This window comes from Carassius gibelio, chromosome B20 (genome assembly GCF_023724105.1).
Source record: "Carassius gibelio isolate Cgi1373 ecotype wild population from Czech Republic chromosome B20, carGib1.2-hapl.c, whole genome shotgun sequence".
NCBI lineage: Eukaryota > Metazoa > Chordata > Actinopteri > Cypriniformes > Cyprinidae > Carassius > Carassius gibelio.
Genome location: NC_068415.1, coordinates 7,275,982 through 7,291,862, shown reverse-complemented (window position 1 = coordinate 7,291,862; position 15,881 = coordinate 7,275,982). Strand labels below are relative to the sequence as shown.

Genomic DNA, 15,881 nt, shown 5'->3' with positions numbered 1-15,881 from the left:
TTGTGAGTGGGTTCACGACGCTGCTGATGTGTTTTCTGGTGCGGCCAAAGTCGTATGTCAGCAGCATCACTGCAGTGTTGTAAACATAGACAGTAAAAGAAATGGACACAGCAACCCCATTGGATTCAACGGAGACAAGTGAAGTCAATTAGAAGCACTTACTTCCTGGGGGTCGGCCGTACTGCACAGACTCAAACTGAGCTTGATGACGTGGATGTCACGTGAGCAACCTGTAAGTCTTCTAATCGCTGTGCAAGTATAAAAACTAACATTTTGTAAACACAATGTTAAATATGAAAAAATAGTATTAACTTTAAAATTTGTGAAAGGCTACATTTATTATTTTCTTAATCTGTAATGAATTAATCTGTAAAATCGGCAGTTATACAAACATCCATAAGTAAAAACCAAACCATGTGTATTTTTTTTAAATTGATCTGGTAAAATTGTACAAGCAAGAATAATAATTCATTGCTGCATTAAGATTGCAAACATACAGCAGGGTTGAGCAGTGTAAATGCTCCTTGTGCAGCAAGGCCTTGACATTACATAATGCAACAGGGTCAATGTCACTGGTTTCAGAGATTTATTTTCTTAAAGAGACAGAGTACACTCTGAAGACATTTGCAAAACATTTTTACACAGCAATGAGCTTAGCTTACATTACAGTGAACCGCTATATCACCGAGATATGGGAGGTCAAGCCAAACAAACAAGAGAAGAAAAAACTAAGTAGCTACATTTAGTGTTCTTGTGCAAAATGTAACAAAATATAAATATAAGTATGCGTATGACACCACAAGAAATTCCCACAGTTTTCATCTCTCACAAATATGGCATGAAATGTAAAAAAACATTGAGGGCAAGGACTTGGTCAGTTTTGTTTGTTCTCTGTAATACAGCACCATAAACAGCAGGGGAAGCCCTACTTCCATTTTAAGCTCGTGTAGGGAGAAAGTACATCTGGCTTTAAGATTTACTTTGGAAACATTTAATTTTGGGGAGAATAAATAAACCCGAAACCTCTTAGACCTAATTAAAGCTGCTGTAAGCAATTGTATTTACGCCTCTAAAAGCAAAAATATTTTTGGTTTCCAAACAAGTCTCCTTTTTCTTTCATTATCAGGCACAGTGACACATCTTGTGGTAGATGTCGTTACTACACCATTATTATGGCAAGAAGAATGTTTCTTGAAAGTAGCCATGTGTTAAAAATAAAAGTGATACTTTCCTCTCTCTTGTCTAACAAACAGCCATTTTTAGCGAGTAGAGAGAAGTGTTATTTGTCCTAGCAAGTGTTTCATTGTATTATGTGTTTTTATATGCGTCACATTTTTAGGGCTGTCATTTTTTCATATAGGCCTAATTAGATATTTTTCTCTCTCTTGGCTAAAAAGCAGCAAGTTTGTGGCTGATTACAGAACCAGAAGAAAAGTATTATTTCTCCCATAGTCAGGTAGCGAGAATAGTTTGTGTGTCCTATGCCTATTAAAAATCACTTACAGCAGCTATGAATTGACCCATTTCATTTTTTCCTACCCATTTTAAGCATGTTTAGGGAACTGTGGCTGTGGGACAGGGATTTGAGAAATGTTTCCACAGCACCCGTTAACCTTTTGTCCTCTCTGTTCCTTTTGCATTCATAAAAGGTCATTTAGCAACAGCGAAATCTCGCCATAAATAAATTATGGGTAAAAACATGTGGTGACATTTGGTTGTAGGCCTCTCGATAACCCCTCTGCCTTCACTGTGACTGGAGTGCGTCGTGTTGACGTCCCGACGTGTAGGTCTGCCCTAGGTGTTCCTGTCCCAGGGCTAAATCAACAACTATTAATCACTGATTGCGTTTATGCTGTTGGCAGCGCATGGTTTCCATACTGACCAACAAATTAGTTTTTATCTCCAGCGATATTTTGCTTGGAGGATTATCTCATTGTTTGGGGGTATGCCGAGATGGTTCATTTGCATGGCAAATAGTCATGCAAACAACAATCACCTCTCTCCAACATAATGCGCTCTGAAGGGTAGCGAGTCAGCTTTCGGAGGCACTGCATCGAGCGGCGCTTTCAGGCACTTTTCAAAGGAAGAACAACATTACTTAAGGCTCTCGTGACTTTTCACATTGTTTGAACTTGCGTGGAATGGTTGAAATTTTTGGTCGACAGATGCAAGTTAAGGTGACAGCGTGTTTGTAAAACATGGTATTTTACCTCGTAGAAGAGTTATTTTAAGTCACTTTAGCCATTTCAAGGTTGGTGTTTGCAGCTCTTACGTTTTTTTACGAAGACAAAAATTAGTCGAGACTGTGGGAACTTGAAAACATACAAGCTGGTAATGACAGATTTAAAGTCTTTTTGAATGGGAGCCACTTCCTGAGAAAAACCTTGGCACTCAGTTATTATTTTAGGCTGGTTGGGCATAGGGCTGAGTTAAAACTTAGATTTTCCAATTAATCCTGATCTTTATTTGAATGGTTCCAATTTCAATTCTTAATATTGCACCGCACTTCCCATCCTACAGATGGCACTGTGTTCTATGACTAAAATCCCATCAAGGAAAATGTAAAAGAAATGTAAAATGTAAAAGAATAGCAGAGTCAACTGCAAAATAATAATGATAGAGGAACAATGTCCTTAGAATAACATTCAAAACTACTTTTTTCCAATTGATGAATGATAAAAACAATTGAGAGCCAATCAGAAAGATGGCAGGAGTCATCTTTCTTATTCCTGAATATTAATCTTATTAGTGTATCTTAGTGACTTGGCAAAAACACATAGCGTGGGTGCTTGTTAGCAGGAGCGAAACAGAATCTTGTTTAAGTAGAACATCTAAAAAACAATTTTTTAGTTCAACTTTAAGCTTGATTCCCAAAATTACTTGTTTCTTTCTAGTGAATCAAAAACACGTGGCATGCCTAGTGTAGCTCAAAAGATGAATTACTAGTTTAAATGAGTCAAAAACACTCCCCTGAATATATTTTCTGACATTATTAGCAGAGAGAGAATAGACAGTATAAGCAAAATGCTGTATACTGAAATAAATCGGAATCGTATTACATAAAAATGAAGTCCGAATTGAATCGAGAATTTGTGAATTATAATCAATTGGAAAATCTGTGTTGATACCCAGCCCTACTTATGCACAAAAATGGAAATTGAATTTGAGGAATGTCAATATGAAGAATTTAAATATAAAGCACAACATAAGACCATCCACCAAATGGAAAATTTTGTTCTATTAACGGCACTAAGTATAAATGATGTATTTTAACACTACTTACATTGTTAACAGGGTAAAAAACTATAAAAACAACCAATGTTGTTAGATTCCTGCAAATATAAAGATTTCAAACATCTAGTGGTCGATCTGATTGTTATAAGTTTCCAAATTTAGATTTTTGTTTCAAAGAAAAATGATCTCTAGGTTTAAAATAAAAAAAGCAGCATCTAAAAACAAAATCACAGAGTAAAACATAGCTGTAAGGGCTTTACACTTTTCCGTAACACTAGCATGTTGAAAAGAACGCACATTAAGGGAGTGTGGCTTTAAGATTCACCTGCCTGTTAAAGCGCTAGCTGCAAAAATCCTATTCACACATGTTCTGAACTAAAACACTGGCATTTACACTATATGTACAGCATCTACAAGTTTACAAACATACACACTCTTTTTTTTTAAAGGACATTGCGCATTGGCATTTATGTTTGAAGTTTTATAGTTTTGTTTAGATGGGACGATCGGTTAGGATTGCTTTAGGGGAACCCAGCGAGGTCTTGAACTGTAGTGCAGGAGGGAGAGAAGATGGAATCCTCTTACTCTAGTGGAGGTTTAGGAGTTAGCATATTGGAAATAATGTCTATGAGGTGGTCTAGGCCGTAGAGGTAGCCGTCTTCTCTGTTACCCTCCACCCAGGTGGCCCTGTGGCTCAGCTCCTGCCCCTCCGGCAATGGAGTGGTCTTCCCGAAGTCTATCATCCACACTTTTGCCTGCTCCCGTTTGTCATGGACGAAGAGTAGAGAACTGCCAATCACCTGAACACGAGAGATGGGAAGAGTTGGGACACGCGGTCAACACGGAAATGCGGTAAGTGTCAGAGTCCATTCCTTGCGTGTTGCATCTTTACAAGACTTGAAATGGTTCACCACAAACACATGTGTAAACATGACACAATAGACACAAAGATCCTGTTTCCATAATGTTTGTGCAGCAAACATGCGCTCACTTATTAAACAGATATAACTGTGCACTGTTTTTCCAGCATACAGTTTGTTTTTGTTATCTATTAATGTGAATAAATTAAGCTCTGTGTTTGCATAGCCTGTTCTACCTCCTTGTATCAAAACAAAGTTATGACACTGACGATGCTTTAAGTGTCCCTAGAATATTTGTCTTTAAAGTCCATTAAAAGAGGTTGTGTAACTCTTTGCATACAACCAAGTTGCTATTCTGGCTTCGGGCATCCAGAATAATCAGATAATTACTTCACAGCCGGTCTTTGCATAGATGCTAAAGTGTATTATTTTTCCACATTTTCACGTGCTATCATCACATGGGTGGGTAAAAGGTGACATTTACTAATTCCTTCATGGTCTAACAGTAAGTATAGCTAATGTGTTTTAAGATGATAAAGAAAAGTGTGACTGTTTACCTCGTGTGTTTTGAAAAACGGTGAAATTTCCAAAGTGTCCTTGACCTCTATTAGTCGGTTCAGATAGGAATGCTGAGGGAAAAGAAACAAAGTGTAAGTGACTATAAAAATATACAAATCACCACAATTGTAGTGTCACAAGTACTGTATTTATGCAGAATAATATTGGCTGCATGTGTGTGTGTGTGTGTGTATATATATATATATATAATGAGAAAATAAGGCAAAGTGAATATACATGTATATGTAATGCAAGTGTTACTTTAATATTTCAAATAACGTTTGTGAAAACAAAATGTCAAAATATGAATAAAAAAAAATTCTACTGTCACTTAGTGTAACATGTATAATTTATGAAAAAATGAAGCAACTTACATATTTTGACCTGTACTTATTCAAAAATATAATGAAAAAGTGATCATACTAAATTTTGTTATATTTTAAATGATTAAAACTACTGTTACAAGAATGTAAACATTTTTCAGCATTTAAATGGGCGGCTGCTGATTATACATTTAGTGTGGAAATAAAAGCAGGTTCCTCTGTAAAATCTACAGCACATTTGTCAAACTAATCACAGAGGATCAGGATGCACATCAAGTTCCAGGACATACCGTGGACAAACATGGGGTTAAATAAATGCTCCATGAGGAGCCAAGGTTCTTTGGAACTGTTTGTCTATGAGGCTGAACTTTAAAGGAAACACCCCTGTTACAACATGGGAATCCTGCCATGAATATCATTTCTTTGTACTAGGTGCAAACATCTTATTAATATTTAAACCTGTTAGGATTACATTTACAGTACTTTAATGTCACAAGAATACACATGACAGTCATGTGTCAAGCACAGCATTATGCAAAGCGCTTTTTGTATTTGCATGTGTGTATTTCTCTGTAATATAATTAAGTTTGTGTGCAACTGGAAGAGTGGTTTCCCAGCCAGCAGGTGAGCTTTCGCTGCTTTCAAACAATATAACCCTGAAGGGGCTGCACCACACAAAGGAAACCCTTAGTTTCACAAACCACCCTGGGGGGTTAATGAAAGAGTGTAGCTCCACCTGTTACTCGCTTCCCCTCCGTGTGCCACGGGAGACTTTTATAATCGACAGTAGGCCCTAAAGCACAAACACGAGCACCGGCTTACCAGGATGTTTTCGTTTCCTTTGACAAAGTCTTGGAAGGCTTCGGTCACTTGTTCTCGGGTCTTAGTCTTTTTAAAGTCCCTGTTTACTGTTCCATCCTCTTTCTGTAGAAGGGAAAGGGAAGAAGAATTGATTAATTGTGATTATGGAGACCCTTTCCGTCACTGAATAAAAAATAAACAGCTAATTGTGACTTTTTATCTCACAATTTTCTCAGATTTTGTCATTTTCAGAAATAAAGTTTCTTTTTTTTTTTTGGCCTCCGGATTTTTTGTTTATATCTGTATAGTAATTGATTACATGTTATCTAGATTACGTAATCAGATTCCAACAATTAAGGATTTATAATTAGATTAAAATACATTTTAAAACTTATCAGACTACAGTTACTTGTTTATGGATTACATATTATTTACCCAATAACAATAATTTATTTATAATTTAGTGTGGTCACTAGGGTGTTCTGGGCCGTTTCTAGGGTATTCTGGGTTGTTGTGTTCTTGCTGGTTACTAGGGTGTTTTTGGTAGTTGCTAAGGTATTCTATGTTGTGTTTGGGTGATTACTACTGTAGGTTAATGTAATGCGGTTGCTAAGGTGTTCCTGTTTTCTAGGTTGTTTATAGGGTGTTTAGGGTGGTTGCAAAGACTTGTTTAATTCTTTTATATTAATATAATAAAACGATTTAAATATTTGTTGAAAACCCCCCAAGGACAAGCAATAGTAACAGTGATGCGTGCTTTAGTAAACATCTCAGAGGCAACATAATACTGATGGACTGTGGGTTAAGACAATAGTCACAACAGGCATAGACATAATAAAACAAACAGCAGCCACAGACATAATACAAGTCTACCTATTATTCAGAAAATATTTTATTTAGAGCCGCCCAGGGCATCCCCCATCTGCGAAAAAAAGAGAAAGAGAGGGGAACCTGGGGCATTTGTGCTGATGGAAAGTGCAAAAGAAGAAGCAGTCTTTCTCTATTCATGCAGGACATCTGCAGAGCTCTTGTTAACAAAGATTTATTTTGGAAAATCATGACAGAGACCAAACACAAGCTTTCTAATCTCCTCTTCCGTGTGTAAATGGAATCATGGCTGCCTGGTTTGGCTTAATTACCTGAAGGTTTTCAAGCTTCCCTTAAGTCTTTTTGACATTTTCCATGAGGGTGTATTTAGGGCTGCGTGCGGTAGGCCGGAATTACAGAACTGAAATCATGTTGTGAGAGCTGCGGCCTGTCACTGACTGATGTTGAGCTCAAAGGACGTGCCACAAACAGGCCGTGTGTATGACAGGAACATTCAGACACAATCGACCTCTTGAAAAAGTCCAATCCTGTCCTTTCACCTCAGTCTGAATTCAGGGATCTAATTGTGAAGGTTGAAGGCTGCCGTGATTCCCCAGATACAAACAGCACTGTGCTTCCAAGAACCCTTTCATCAACTCATGGTTCAAGTTAAGCTCAATCAACAGCATTTGTCGTGGCATAATGTTCACTCTCACAAAATATAATTTCAGCTCGCTTTTAAAAATTGCAAAAATCAAGGTACTGCAAGGCATAATGCATTTTTTTAAGATTTAAAAGCAGAAATGTGAAGCTTGCAATTTTATAAAACGCATTAATTGTAATTTTATAATGTATATTAATTCTTATATTAATTGTTGTGTGAAAGCTTGTCTGTTATTTATCATAAGGCTACATTTTTTGTACATCTGAATAAATAAACTTTCCATTGATGTATGGTTTGTTAGGATAGGAAAATATTTGGCCCGGGATACAACTATTTAAAAACCTGGAATCTGAGGGTGCAAAAAAAATCCAAATATTGAGAAAATCACCTTAAGGTTGTCCAAATAAATATCTTAGCAATGCATATTACTAATCCAAAATCAAGTTTTGATATTATATTAATATCTTCATGGAACATGATTTTTACTTAATATCTTAATGAATTTTGGCACTTAAAAAAATCAGCTAAAAAAATCAAGTGGCTATTGCTACAAATATACCCGTGCAACTGTGACAGTTTTTGTTGTCCAGGGTCACATTTGTGAAAGCATGGCTATTATTTGATATCATATTATATATCATAATTTTTATAGTTGTTCTATGGTGCTTTATTGTTCTGCCTATTTCCTGTGAATATAATGCTATATAGCAAACTACATACATTTCTTGTTTTTGTTATTATTTGAGTTCATAATCATAATTTTTCAGTCATTCTAGGGTTTATGGTATTTCATTATGATGGCAATTAATAAACTATAACCCTTATTTATATTTTTTAATAAATTGAGATCATAAGTAATCTTTTGGCAATCAATATTATTGATTTAAACCTGGAATATTCCTTAAAAACCAAATACTTCAAATGAATAAGTAAAACCTAAAATCTCAAGCATGATTTATTTCAAACTTTCAGTTAAATGCGACCATAAAAATAGTGTGTAGTTGAGAAATCCAGTTGAAAAAAACACCATTCAAATAAGGATGTTGAAGTTTTCTCTTTTTCGCAATTTCACCTCATTTGTGGTGAACACAGATTTCAAAAGAAATTGTGAAATGAATGAACGTCTCACCTTGATTCCCTCGATCCGGAAGCCCAGCGTGGCGGTGGAGCTGATGGTTTCCCTCCACTGCATGTAGCGTGGCTTAGTGACTGCTTTCTGTTCGTGCTCCTGTGCCGTGGGTGCATTGGGGTCCACCTCGATCATCTTTTGGTACATGTCGGCTCTCAAGCTAGGCTTCTTCCTGGCTTTCGTCAGCTCCTCTTCTAGATACGTCCTGCAGGAGAAAAATGACCAAATGGCTCAGTTTCTCTCACTTAACTTGTTGCATCATCAATTATATTCTGTTGAAATTTGCAGTGTACAGTAAAATGCAGTTTATCTTATCAGCATGAAAAAGGCATGCAAGCTAAATATTTATCTTGATTTGTCTTGGAAAACACTGAAAAGCGTGCTGAATCTAAAAGCAATGCATTGTTTTGTTTGGACAGGCCAGCGGAGGTTCTGTTAATATCCTGACCATCTGGTTATCACTATATTTGTTCATGTCCACGACTGTGATTCGGTCAGGCTTGCAACAGCAAACAAGAGCCGTCTCAGAAACAACAGAGAGTGAGAGTGGGGGGAAAAAGTGATGAGTGATGTGTATCAAGGTCTCCCTGCACCAGCAAAGCACAGCTATCTTTCGGCAGATTAGAGGACACAGAGCAGCTCCTCTGCTGAGTCTCTGGGGAGGGAGGTCCTGCTTCATGTTCTGTGGTGCTTGGAATGTATAACATCTGTACAAATAATGGGTCAAAGGAACTATTCATTTTAAAGTAACAGAGTGGACATGCTGTTGCATAAGTGTAAGATAAGAAAAGATGAAGATTCTGTCATAGCAAGGAGGGGGATTTCTGGTCTGATTATCTTCTATATTTTATTAACTAAGCACCCGTTTTATTGTAGTATTATTTATATACAATTATAGTATTTATTCATTATTTTATAGTTTTCATTTTCATATTGTCAGTTTCCACATTACATTTAGTTTGTAAAAAAAAAAAAAAGGTATGCTTTTCTATATTTTCTTAGGTTTTTCTCTCTTTTTTTTTGGGTGGGTCATATTTCTATTTACCTTTAATTACTGTACTCCAGTTTTCATTTGAGTAACTTTAGTACTTAAACATATTTTATTTTCATTTCTAGGTTAAGTTTTAGTTTTTTGCATTATAATTTTTTAAGTTGAAGTTAAAACTGAAGTTATAAGGATATACAGTACAAGGATATAGAGCCTTAATAAGTGGTTACTAATGTGTTGGTGTGTTAAGGTGTGTTAAGGTAGTTGCTAAGTTGTTTTAGGTTGTTACTAGATGTTTGCTGAGGTATCATGAGTGTTTTAGGGTCTTATCGTACCTTACAGTTTGCAGAATCCTGCTGTATGGTTTCTAGGCTGCTCTGGGTCATCTTTAGGGTGTTTTAGGTGGTCTCTGGGTCATAGCTAAGGTGGTGGCTTGGCTCTTTTCTAGTTTTATAAAGTAAAAGGTCAAATGAGACAGTGCAGCAACTGACCTGATGCCCATCTTGCAGTCCATGACACAGGGTAGGTCAAAGTCTGCCAGCAAGTCCTCCATCTGATTGTACCTCTCTCCATCCTTCTCTACATCTCCGTGGTAAGCAGGAACGTAGGGCTTTAGCACGTCTCTCATCAGCCTATCGAGACATTGCTGCTCACACTCACAGTGTTTCTTTAGGATACGACCATTGGCTCCTGCCTTGAAGTTGCCTGCAGAGAGACAAATAGCATAGCACTAGGGTGTTAAAATGTGGGCATTAGCATAAACTAACTTTCTACTATTGTTTTTTTTCCCATCTAGATTAAATGCAATTAACACTGAAAAGTTGCATGAAAAGTTATGCAATGTACTCCTCCATTTTTGATGCTTACCTGCATGGCCAGCTAACTGGATCCAAGGGTACTTCTTCTTGAAGGACATTACAAATGGTGACCAGTGCACCATGTTCTTGATCTTCTTCCATGATTTATGCTGTTCAATGACAAAAGTAAGCCAGATAAATTCCCAATTAAATTAAATGAAATTTAAGTGCTATAAAGCTACAGCAGTGTAGTTTAAACAGCATTTCAGTTTTTATGACCTTATAATGTAATTTATTCATCATATTACAAGACAAAAATAATTATATATGCAAGGCTACATTGAATGATCATTTATAATATTACAAAAGCTTTTCAACTTGCATCACAGGAATGAATCACTTTTTTTTGAATTACTAAATTATTTTAAAATACATTAAAATTGATCAATTCTAATAATATTTCACTTCTTGTCAATGCTATATTGAAAAAAAAAAACATGCCTGGAGGGAGATGAGTAATTACTTATATAAGGCGATTTGGCAGGTGGGGTTCATTTTCCTACAACAAAACCCAGACCAGCACACAATATGCGGGAGAATAAACAAACAGGTCTTTTGCATGTATTTCCATACGTTTACTGGCGCTCCTACAAGCAGTCAGTGCTGATATCATCGTTTACACAGCACAGTAAAGTGCTTTATGTGAAGCACTTAATGTACAAACATACATTCAGATTCACTACTGCACATAAAACCTGCAAATGAATAGGAAATCTGGGCAGTGTTTAAGCTTGTCTTCCTGCCAAGGTGAACCATTTCACCTGGAACCATCTCAAAATGTTCTTGCTCTATCTGGACATCCTGACAGCCTGCAGAAAACAGGCTGTTTTCCAGTTTGAGAGGAGCTGCTCTGTTCAACCATTACTCTGTTATTCCACTTCACTAAATGTCCTTGAGCGAGATTTCTTTGGCTCTCCCATGTTGGCATGGTAAACAAATTCTTTACTGTGCTCTCAGTGATAGATGGGGGGGTTTCCTTGGATTACCAGGAAAGCCTCTCTCCCCCCTAACCCCCCATACCCCGTGCATTTTGAGCCAGCTTTCCCAGTAAGAGCGGTTCATCCCCGGGCACACTATAACCACAAATCAACACCTTCCAAATCTAGAACTCGTCCAGCCAACAAACACAAGCCACAAAGTGTATTCAAAATCTGGCGAGTGACCCTTTGTCATGCATTTTGATTAAACAATAATAAATTGTCAGATTCAGTCATGAAAGTACTGAAGGTTCTAAAACACATTTAAAGGTGCAATACGTGATTGTCTAAAGAAACAGTTTTTGTTATGCTGGTTTTAAGTCTCTTCACATCCCTATAGCGATCATTAAGTTATTTGGTCTAAATGTATTTTTCTGTATTTATATATTGCGTAGGATCAAGAAATGTACGTCCAATCAAAATGCATGGCGCTTTAAAGGGGTCATATGTTGCTAAAAAGCACATTGTGTATTTGGTGTAATGAAATGTGTTTATGCGGTTTATGGTTAAAAAAACACATTATTTTCCACATACTGTACATTATTGTTTCTCCTCTATGCCCCGCCTTCTGAAATGCAGTTTTTTACAAAGCTTATTGTGATTGGCTGAATGCCTCAAGCGTGTGATGGAAATATTACACCCCTCACCATACTGCTATGGTGTGTCCCAGTCAGAAAACCGGCACGACAGGACAAAAACAATAAAACCCATTAACAATGAGGCATTTGTTGCATCCAGTTGGGACATAATTACTCATTATAATGACTTATACCCGGCCTGTGGCGACTGAGGAACGGCAGGTGGATTCGACGAAGGAGTGGACGGTGGCTTGCGGCAAAAACATGTGACGACCCCAAACTGGACTCTGCTTCGTCCACGGTGACGTCGTCCACGGTGACATCCACAGCACAAAGTTGATGTATTTCCTTTCACAATGAAACATGCAGTGTCTCCACGACACGGCACCAGTTGCAACAGCGAGAATAAAAGGTACACCTTCTTTCTGTGCATGAACATTTGGGCAGCGTTATGCAAATCTTCCCACAATCGTGACGTAGACATGTGGGGGGGGTGTTTAAATGAGCCATTTTAGGAGGGCATGGACAAGTCTTAACTTTTATAAAGAATATCTCTTTGGATTTGAGACTTTTGTCTTTGCAACTTTACAGATCTTCTTTATGCACCAAGCTTGTAACACTCCAAAGGAAAAATGTAAAAAGCATCATATGACCCCTTTAAAGTAGACCATATGACTTGTGCATTATATTTTAAGTCTTCTGAAGCCATATGATCACTTTGTGTATAAAATGTTTTATAAAAATGTTTTTTTAATTATTCCCTTCAAATCTTTTTCTGTAGTAAACCTATAACTCCTGTGACCAGATCAGTGAGTTGAACTTTTAAACAAACGATTCGTTGAAAAGATTTGACTAAATGAAAGGTGAATGATTTGTTCAGAGACTGGAAGTCACTTCTTCTCACATGCAAAGAATAACTAGAGTGGATGTCAAGATTTTTTATTGAATACATTTCGGTCTGTTCCACATGCAAAGCTATCCTATGGCTTCAAGAGCCAGTGTGTGTTACATGGACCACTTTTAAGGTCATTTTGGAGCTCGACAGCCCAGTCCAAATTCATTTGTACACATTAACAAAAAAGGAACTTAAATTTGAGTTTTGGGGTTTTACATAAAAAAGTCATACAGGTTTAGAATGATGTGAGGGTGAATAAATGATGGCAGGAATTTCATTTTTGGATTAACTTTTTCTGAAAGCTGTACATCTGGACGTCTCTGCTGAAAAGGTCTGATTTAAATTAGTCTAGAAAGAGGCCCATAAAAGGTATGAACGATCATCTGAGAGCAGCATGAGTTTTATCTGTCACATGAAGGTTGCCCTGTTCTGCTCCATTGGAGGAAAACAGTTCTTCTCACCCCTAAGATACAGTTGGAAGCAGTGGCGTATCTGTCAAGGCTGCTCTGTTTCCTGTGTCCCCTCCATGTCCCCCAACCTCCCTTTGCTTGGGTCTCCCTTAGAGGCACATTATGGAAACTTAGTGATCCAGAGGTCACCACCATTACTTGAGAAAGTAAAGAGTTGATGTTAATAAGATTGTAGCAATGAGAGTGTGAAGGTTTCCTATGAGCCATTTCATAAAAATCCAAACAGTGACAAGAATTCACATGCATGTTTGAATGTAGTCCTTTGATTAGTAAATAAATGAATAAACGTTCTATTACTATTATTCATAATTTTCAATTATGTTCTTTCTTTCTTCCTTTTATTTTAAATTCTGAAATTTCATACCTAGAAAGCACATTCAAAATATAATTTTCTAAATAAATGATTTTCATGTTGTAGTAGCAGTAGTAGTAAAAGTTATAGTAATAGTAATAATATTAATTATATAATAATACTTATTATTATTATTATACAAAATCTGCATCCAACATAAACAGATATTTTTGCTTTTTTATTTTAGATACATTTAAAATAATAATAATAATAGAGATAACACGAATGTTACAGTTACAAAACACACTTATTGCAGCAGGTTTGCTGAGATTACTTAATGTGACAGAGAAGTATGATCGGTTGAATTAAATACCTACAGTATGCAGAGGTTCTGGTTAATATTCAAGCATTTGATGTGAAACAGATGCTGTCAGTGTGCTGTGCGTTGGGCCACTGCAGAAAGAACTTAAAAACATTAGGATTGATAGGCAGCCCGTGTCTACCAGACATTAAGATCAGAAGACCGCAGGATCCCACCTCCCGATTAATAAACAAATTAAAGTTCAGTGGAAAGACAAAGTGGCTCTGAGAGACGTTTCTATAGTGAGGGAAATGTTCAGGATGTGGGAAAACAAAACAAGTGGAAAACTCGCAGGAAGAGATGGGAGTTGTAGACTTTTTTTTTAGAGAGCCACGGTCAGGTCAAAATGACTATTGCCCACTGTGTAAAACAACAGCTTTAGATCGTATGTTTCTGACACAGTTGTTTACTTTCACAGCTTCTTTGCTCCCATGAAAAACAGCTGGATCTCGTGTGGCTTTTAGCCGATAAGCCTCTTTATTGCTCTGATTCTTGGGGAAAGCATGCTAATAAAGTGTTAAACTGAGCTAAGAGAATTTCGCCCTTATTGGCAGCTGAAAGCATAATCAAATTAGGCTAAAATATTTAATAACTGAACACGCAAAGGGCGGGAATACAATGTTACAGTCCAACTATGGAGAAATCACAGCAAACCAGAATCTATTACCTGTATATCTCTGACCATCAGGAAGATTGTCGTTGCGAAAAAAACCAACACGGGGGCGATGAAATTCCAGATGTGCGTGATGAAAGATGACATGGTAAAAAATTGGTAAGAATATGCGCTAGTGTGCTGCGTGCAATCACAACGTAAGCTGGAATTTGAGTGAAGGTAAGTGCAGGGCAATGTGAATTTCTAATTTGTTTCCATACAAAGCATTCAAAAGCACAATTGGCTCATGCAAATATGCTGGTAGGCCAAGCTCAATGTGCAGAGACCACAGTAAAACTCTATGGCATGCCTGCGAGGGCCACGAACAATGCAAATTTTCAGAGTTCTTCGAACTCACCTGGAATTCTGAGAGTTTGAAATAGCAAAACGAATACTTATATAACACCTGTGCATGATTTTGGTCCAAAGATTCTATCTGAAACCCTCAGTCACACCTGCACTACAAAAATAGCACCTGACCTAACATAATTAAGCTGCCATCTTTTTTATTAAGTTAATGTTTTTGATTAAAATAAACTTGATGCAGTAAGTGCTGTTTCACTTTGTCTCTGTGACTAAATGTGTTTCATGCGTAGGTGTCTATGACGGGTCTGCGGTCTGTTAGTCAAGAGGGTCAGCCATCTAAATGTTTAAATAACTAAAGGACGGTGTCACCAGTGTTTTCAGACTGAGATGGGGTCAGCACCTTGTTTTGACATCACTGAGGTGATTTGTGAGAGACTGACTTCCTTTTCCCGAAACATGATGATGAATTAAATATTCCTGTTACTGATGCAGAAAAAGATTTTCAAAGTAGTTTCTCTACAGGTATTAGACTTTTTATGGGAAACACCAGTCACCAGCAATCTATTTATCATTTTAGACAAAAACAAAATTAAACAAACTAAAATGAAAAATAAAATCTAGTATCTCAACAAACATTCTGTCATCATTTACTCACCTTCATATCATTTTAAAAGCAATGCTGTAAACACTCCTTTTTAAATTAAAAAGCGAAATTCTCTTTTTGTGTTCCACAGAACAAATAACAGTCTCCCGGTTTGGAACGGTGAGTAAATTTAACAGAAGTTAAATTTTTTTTGGTGAACTGTTCCTTTCAAGATAACGATTCAAAAGCATTTCATAATCATTTCAATCAGTCACTTTACTGCTGGGCGATAAATGTATTCTCAAATCATAAACTGTGCTAAGTATGATGCAAATTATGAAATCATTGCTTGTAAACAAGCCTCTCTAGCAGGATAGCTTGGATTTGGATGTCAGGGTCTCATATTTGCATCCAGAAATACATTTGCATAACTTGGTTTGTGGTTGGAGAAATACTTCAAGGGTTAGTTCACCCCAAAAATGAAAAATTCACCCTTTTCCATGCAATCAGAGTATATGAGGAACGGAACTTTTAAGCATAAAAAGG

At 36.9% G+C, this 15,881-nt stretch overlaps 1 protein-coding gene across 3 annotated transcripts in view; it reads right to left on the bottom strand.

The window, feature by feature from the left end:
* Positions 1-572: 572 nt before the first annotated feature.
* itpkb (inositol-trisphosphate 3-kinase B) overlaps positions 573-15,881 on the bottom strand; it is a 33,396-nt gene continuing 18,087 nt past the window's right edge. For all 3 annotated transcript variants that reach the window (XM_052586216.1, XM_052586215.1, XM_052586217.1), the window contains exons 3-8: positions 10,232-10,331; positions 9,856-10,069; positions 8,377-8,581; positions 5,798-5,899; positions 4,652-4,723; positions 573-4,034 (exon numbers count right to left, since the gene is read on the bottom strand). In XM_052586216.1, the coding sequence (XP_052442176.1) occupies positions 3,816-4,034; positions 4,652-4,723; positions 5,798-5,899; positions 8,377-8,581; positions 9,856-10,069; positions 10,232-10,331 (912 nt within the window). In that variant the 3' untranslated portion in view covers positions 573-3,815. The remainder of the gene's footprint in view (positions 4,035-4,651; positions 4,724-5,797; positions 5,900-8,376; positions 8,582-9,855; positions 10,070-10,231; positions 10,332-15,881) is intronic.